General features: G+C 30.8%; 1 protein-coding gene across 2 annotated transcripts in view; it reads left to right on the top strand.

Moving 5' to 3' along the window:
• The first annotated feature begins 3187 nt into the window (after positions 1-3187).
• LOC143907559 (phosphoenolpyruvate carboxykinase [GTP]) overlaps positions 3188-7748 on the top strand; it is a 28757-nt gene continuing 24196 nt past the window's right edge. Inside the window, exons 1-2 of one of the 2 annotated variants that reach the window (XM_077424398.1) lie at positions 3188-3314; positions 3720-4206. In XM_077424398.1, coding sequence (XP_077280524.1) covers positions 3968-4206 — 239 coding nt within the window. In that variant the 5' untranslated portion in view covers positions 3188-3314; positions 3720-3967. Of the gene's footprint in view, positions 4207-7748 lie in introns of both variants that reach the window. The other variant, XM_077424400.1, reaches the window with a different exon arrangement.

Below are 7748 nucleotides of genomic sequence, written 5' to 3'. Positions count from 1 at the left end.
AAACAAATATAAACTTAAAGAGAAGAATATTGGGAAAAAGTCATAAAAAGTTAAAAAAAAATTAAAAAGTTGAGAAAAGAAATATCAAAATGTAAAATTACGATAAGAAAGTGTAATCATTAGAATTTGAATTCTCTTTTACATCATGCCAACACGGTATAACTTTCATGCAATCTTATGCTGATTATGCTGATAAGCATATCGTGTAGGCCATACGAGCGAGCCTCCAGACACGTCAAGGCACGCGAGTGCGCGCGCGTGTACTTGTTTCTGTTATGTGTGATTTCGTCATTCGCAAGTTTATAACTCGACAGCGTATACGCAAGACTGGAATATTATATTGTATCGGCGTATATTCCAGAGGAATTTTTAAATCTTTTACGATATTAAGATGTGGTCAAAAATACAAAATAACATTTAAAATATAATACTTAATTACAAATAATAATGCACATATCTTAAGTAAATGCCGAATGTCTGTAAATATATTATGTTAAATAAATATTAATTATTAATTCTTTTTTCTTCGAGTAATCGTTCGACAATCATAGGCGACCCCTTTGCATTTATCTCTGTAAATTATTAATTAAAATATAATAATTTATGTGTATAAATACGGTTAAAGAACTCTTTAGTATATATAAAAGTAATAAAAATAATTGTATTATATAAATAGTACATATTCAAATTTATATATAAATTTATACATTATATATTAATCAAAAAAATTGAATAGATCTATAATCTCTTAATATTTCATAGATCATAAGGTTACTGGTTGGCACTTGGATTTATGAACGTAACCTCGATAGAATCCGCTCCTGACTTTGGTCCATAGTCCATGTACTGTCTGGCTGCAATAATTTATAAATTCGATATTTTCCGTGATAATATATATAGTGAGTGAGCAAGCGAGCGAGAGAGAGAGAGAGAGAGAGAGAGAGAGAGAGAAAGAGAGAGAGAGAGAGAGAGAGAGAGAGAGAGAGAGAGAGAAAGAGATTTATATAATAATGATAAAAAATAGTAAATTGTACTCCTTCAATTTCCATTGATTTGAATGTATTTAATGTTTTATGTATATATATTTTTTGTGTAAAATTATTAAAAAATATATGTAATTTTAATTGCATATGTAATTAAAATTGCGTGTAAATATAATTATATATTTAATTATATAAGAAACATTTGTATGTATTTTAATTATGTAATTTTATACCAATTTATTTTTTAGTTTTTATGTAAAAAGTATGGATATTATACTTATATTATAATAAAATATTTTTTAGTCAACTATCCTATTTTTTAATTTGTAAGATTAATTATTTTCTTTACGTAGTTTTATGTATAATTCTCTTTTTAATTTTTTATTAGTGTGTGTGAAAACATAAAATATTCTTATGAAATATGAAATAGTGATTAACAATAGAAAAGTATATTTCATTTTTATTATTTTTATCACATCATAATGTCCCTTCATAACATCCCTCTTTGCATAACATCCCTCTCTCCTATGCTTTCAGCAATCTTAATACAAGTTGAAGAAATATAGACACGTCAGATATAGCTAAATTATTTTCTACAAAATAAACACGTTATTATATAAAATCATTTCGTTTCTCATTTTAACAGATTTTTCAACAGATTTTCAAGTGCAACAATTTTAGTTACGTATAGTAAGATAGAGGGACTATTTTAATTATATTACTTCAATTATTTTTTATATGCTATTTTAGAAAAAATGTATATTACATGTGCTGCGCGCGCACTCTAAATAACTGCAATACGAAGAATCCCATTAATTACCACTTTTTTCGAGCACAAGAACGAACCTTGCGACATCGATAATTTTTTAGACGTAGAATACGATCCCGTTTGCCAAATTGCTCTATTTTCTATTACGTCACAATTTTGAGATATTTGCAGATAAAGTTGCAATAATGAGCAATTTTAGTGTATTTTGGCATATTATAACTACGATATGTGACGTGTTGGACAAGTTTAATCACAATCAAAATTAAATATGTTGTTAGGACTTTCAGCCCTTAAAAGGAATTTGTTGTGTCGCTTATGGTTAAAAAAATATTGATGATTAACGTAATCTATTGTGTCAAAGCTGCGACTTACATAGCTATTAAGGATCTATGAAATATTTTTAAATCAAACCTAAGAGTTTTTCAGATCGCTAAAAACTAAACTTATGTCAAAGTTGATAAATTTAAAATGACGGAGTCAATATGGCAGATATCAAAATTAATATAATGGTAGTCAGATTAGTTTTCAGCGACCTGAAAAACCTTTAAATTTGAATAACATAATTAAAAAATACTTCATCAATCCTTAATAGCTATGTAAGTCGCAATTTTGACGCAAAATAGACTCTACGTTATTCATCAATATCTTTTTAATCAGAAGCGACACAAAAAATTCATTTTAAGGGCTGAAAGTCCTAACAACATACTTAATTTTGATTGCGATTAAACTATTCCGATACGTCACATATCGTAGTTATAAAATGTCACAACACACTAAAATAGCCCATTTTTGCAACTCTGCAAATATCTCAAAATTGTCACGTAATGGAGCAATTTGGCAAACGGGATCGTTTTCTGTCTAAAAAACTATCAAATGCCACAAAGTTCGTTCTTGTGCTTTTTTTGTTGTTGTAAAGTGTTATTTTTCAATGACTTTATCCGAATACTTTTATATGCAGACTGACAAAAGAAATTGAATTATATAAAAAAACAGTTACATTTAAGAAGACAAAAAAATTCGTTGAAAACTCATCAATAACTTTTCTTCTGAAACAATAAAATTTCTACTTAAAACATTTTTTCCTAAAATAGAGAACGGCATATAAAATAATTGAATTGATATGGTATTTACATAGTGATACATATACATATAATAGTATATAGTATATAGTATATATTATATAGTATGTAGCGTTACACATATTTTATTAATTTTTCATATTTACTAAATAATCTTACATTTCTTTTTTTTTTTTACATTTATGACTGTCGAGAAAAATATATTGCGCATTGTGTAAACATCACGTGGATGATGATGATATGATCGCACTGCTATAATTCTTTGTCTCTCAGGCGACATATCTCCTACGCGCAAACACGATTAAATAAAATTCTCCTATGAGTCTTTATCACTTATCACTATTTTGCACGGAGTGTCGAGTGGGCTCGAGTGCCCGAATAAAAGGCACGATCCTTTCATTGGCGGCTGGATAATTGTGTGAAATGCGGATCGTGGATAGTAGTCTTACTCGTTTGCCGTCTGTGTGAAACAGATAGCGGAAAGTAAGTGGACAAGCAAGACAGTCATATAAAAATAGAGCAGCGAGAGTGGCTAACGGCTTTCGGTATAAAATCCGTCCGATCACCGATTTCAATTTAATGCGAAAGAGAGTTTAATCGACGTCACCGCGCTACCCAAGTCGCTTTTACTTTCCAGAAAAATTTGATCGTTATTACATATCGGTTCGCGCTACAGAGGCTATACGTTATTTTTTCGATAATTGAATTCATTAGAATACTCTGTCATCTGATCTCTCGAGTTTTTGCAGCTTGTATATCGAAAATAATTCGCGGTTTAAAAAGTGTATCTTGATAATATGTGTATAAATTAATTTCCGAGCGTTTATCTCCTTCTTGTTGGGAATATCCTTTGAATCTTGATTGGTCCGAATAGCCGAATGATTTTAGCTACCAAGGACGTGACGTAGCGCGTGTCAGAAGTGCATCAGTCACGACGTGATCCTTGGCTGTTTTGCGGTCATCGTTCGTGTACTTGCCCGGGTCGTCGCGATTTTACACTCCCCACTCTTAATCGGGAAGTCCAACAGTAACTCCTCTTATCGGCCAATCCAAGAGACGGATCGCTGGGGCTCGTCTGCGAGCAAACACGTTCCGTAATCACATATAAAGGAAGCGTTTTAACGGACACTGGTAACATGCCGCCAAAATTCCACGGTATCAGCTGGACGAATTTGACGCGGGTTTCGCGGCAGTTTGACGACAAACGGAGCATTTCCATCAACTGCCGCTGTGTCATCTCAACTGGCAATCTTCTCAACTTAATTTCGATTCATGCTCCAAAGATCAACCGTTCCACGCATTTAGTCGCACCGTCTAACTTCGTAATCAAAAAAGCCTGCAGGATGCCGCCCGCTGTCGATATCTGTCACTCCAAGTAAGTATCTGTGTATTTTGGTTTTTTAATAAAAGAATAATTGCTGTAATAATGACCGCTATTAATTAAAAAATGTAAAATAGAAAGATAGAAATCAGTATATAGCGGTGTTAAAATAGAAAGATAGAAATCAGTAGCGAAATACAAGTAAATAAGGACGTTATAATTGAAGTAATTTATAATTTATTCTCGTGAATATTAAAGGAAATAATGTAAACGTTTCGACTGTACTTTATTCTTCTTCAATGCAATAAAATTAATCACATAAAATGAGAATTTAAAAGCAAAAAATAAAGAGTAAAAGAGCTAACAATTAAACGGAGTTTACATAATAGAGAAGAATAAAGACGTAAATTAAGAAGGGTGGTTGCTCATATCAATTTAATAAGAATTAGTTCAAATTTATGAAAAATATTTGTCTATGGAAATCTCTCGCCCATGTCAAAGTTGAAGATAATTGTCTGCATAGTTGACGAGTAATTAATTATTGAAGTTATATTCTTGTCTCTCTCTTATACACGGGCGACACAGCAGAAATGTTACCTAACCTGTAACGTAACTCTCGAAAGCATATTAAAAATGATAAGAATTTAATGAAAATAGGTGCAAATAATTCTTTACATATTTAGAAAAAACTTTCTCGAAAACTGAAATGATTCGTCTTTATAGTTATCAAAAAATTGTAAAAATAAAATAGGACTACAATTATTATTTCCACATTTCAACGTGGATAATAACGTATTTGGGTTTCAATTGTACAAACAACTATTTTTAGACCTTAAGAAACAGTAATTCAATGCATTCCACATATTTATTTACTAAAATTCGTTTATTTCACGCGACGAAAATCTAACCTACATGCTTTCTCTCTGCCGCACCACCTGCCCTACAGCGGGACGCTAATCAACCTCCTTTCGTTTTCAGCCTATAAGAAATTAAAATAAACAAATAAACATAAGGTCAATAGGAGACGTGTTTAAAAATTGAGATATTTAAGAAGGATGAGAATCGAAAAAGGAACGATATTCAATTATATTTTTTTTCTAAATAGTGGTAGAAAAACTTGCTAGAAAAATAAGATGACGCAATGGTACCTAATTTCCTATATAGTAATATTTTATTAGTAAATATTTGCGCAGCGAAGTTGCACTTATAAACACGTCTTCTTTTAAATTTTTTATAAATATGAAAAATAAGGAAATTATTATAGTTGTTATAAAAAGTATAATACAATAAAATAATATATATTATTCTAATAATATTAAAAAAAATTTTAATAAAATAATGCAATGTGTAAATTATAAGAATTTGAAGAAAAGTACATTTGAGATTAAACGTTAGCAAAACAAATCTTTTAAGTACACCATATTTATGTCTCGTATTTAAGTATAGGTATGTCTAGAGACCTTCTAGGGAGAGACTGGCCAATTCGCCGCCATTTGCATGCAGGAAATAGTAGGGGAGACTAGAAAACGAAGTTATCACTATTTTTTCGGTGCCGATTTTTAACAACAAAACAATTGATTTTAGTAAAATGTATACCGTTGTAAAGAGTGAACCCTTGGCTACAAAATTTATAAGGATATTTTTGGTCTACGTAGCTTTGTTCAACTGGTATAGAGTGAAAACGACAAAAGTGCAAAAATTGAAATGTCAAAATTGCCGGGGCGGAGTCGTCACTCCATTCTCGCGGAAAATAATTACAAGGAAAGCGCACACACTTATGTGCTCTACGCATATAGAGACAAAATTTATATATAATTGCATCATATATAATCACATATATTTATATATAATTATATATATAACTAGCTGGTTACCCGGGAGTCATTTTCCTTCAAACTACTTCATTTCCAACATTATATGTTGTCTAATTTACGCTAATTTTAAGATATTCGGCCTTTTTTTTTGTTTTTTGTTGGAGAAGGAAAATGCCTAATGCATACCCCTATAGGAATTCTACCCCTGTTTTATATACAATTCTTTATGCCCGGTGTCCACGATGCAAGAACTTGGTCCAAGTTTTGGTTTAAGCCAATCAACTTGCAGCTCTTACAGAAAAGCAGCAGTTTCATTGGCTTAAACCAAAACTTGGACCAAGTTCTTGCATCGTGGACACCGGGCTTTAGGATTCTTTAAGAAAAATTTTGGATACCGGTTCCCAAAAAAATCGGTAACGAAAAACTATACAGTTTATAGCACTCCCCGGGAAATTCTACCCCTATTTTATATACAATTCTTTAAAATTCGGTAAATTATTTCCCGAAAAATTGGAAAAATTTCGGATACCGGTTCCCAAAAAGATCGGTAACAAAAAAATATACACTCTATAACACTCCCCGGAAAATTCTACCCCTATTTTATATATTTTTGGTAAAAATTCGGTCGAATAGTTTAAGAGTGTATAAAGAACAGACATACAGACAACAGACATACAGACATTCTATTTTATTTATATAGATTATATACAAAATATAATCCACATAAGTTATCTTATTAAATACAAATTAAAACCGTATTTTTGATTCGAAGTGTTATATGATCCACATAAGTGATCTAATTAAATTTTAATTAAAGCCCTATTTTATTGTGGATCATATTTAATCTACATAACTGATTTTAATAAGTGCAAATTAAAACTGTATTTAAACAAATATAATTTTAATATAAAATCTGGATTTAATTTGAATTTTACCTAAATTAAATATGATTTAATATGATTTTAGTTAGATTCATATTAGATCGTTTTTCGCGGGAGTGTAACAACGAACTGATCCATCTGAAAGCAAAAAACCAATATTTTCTTTAAAGCTCAGTCGATTACGCGGAAATTGAACCTACTTGCAAATAAATTGAAAGAATTATGGCAATCGCAAAAAAGTAACATTTTTTCGATTAAAAAATCAATTTTCTGTTGTTAATAAAAATGTTATAAATAAACAATAAAGTTATAACGGTATACGTTCAATCCTTGGAGAAAATTATAAGGAATCAAATCGTATTATACTCTTCACAAAATTTAATTGATTACTTTTTGAGTTATCTTGCACGGCAAATTGAAAAAAGTAGTTTTGAGAAAAACGCGTTTAAAGTTTACTTCTTTGCTGTCAGCCGAAAAACGCATAAAGATTTCAGTATAAAAGTTTTTAAGGTCGCTGAATCCAAATCTGATATCAAATTTTCAAAATTCAAAATGGCGGATTCAATATGGCGAATCAAAAGAGTCACAGTTGAATAAAAAAGTTTTGATATTTTCACGATACTTACAGTTAAGTAATGCTCAGTCCGCTATTTCAAGCACATAAAATGCTTTCCTCTTCCACGAAGAATTCTTGTTTAGCGGTTTTCATTACGGTTTGCATACACACACATGCACACACACGCACACGCACACACGCACACACGCGCGCACACGCACACACGCGCACGCACACAAATACACCTAAATACAAACACACATTTATACCAGATAGGGAAAAACACTATAGTTGAGAATCTATAGACAGGTATAAACAAAATGTTATTGTTCTCACAACGATAGA

The sequence above is a fragment of the Temnothorax americanus genome, unplaced genomic scaffold (assembly GCF_048541705.1).
Source record: "Temnothorax americanus isolate GAGA-0224 unplaced genomic scaffold, ASM4854170v1 Scaffold83, whole genome shotgun sequence".
Classification (NCBI taxonomy): Eukaryota; Metazoa; Arthropoda; class Insecta; order Hymenoptera; family Formicidae; genus Temnothorax; species Temnothorax americanus.
The sequence above is the reverse complement of the archived record's forward strand: the minus strand, read 5'-3'. Positions and strand labels throughout refer to the sequence as shown.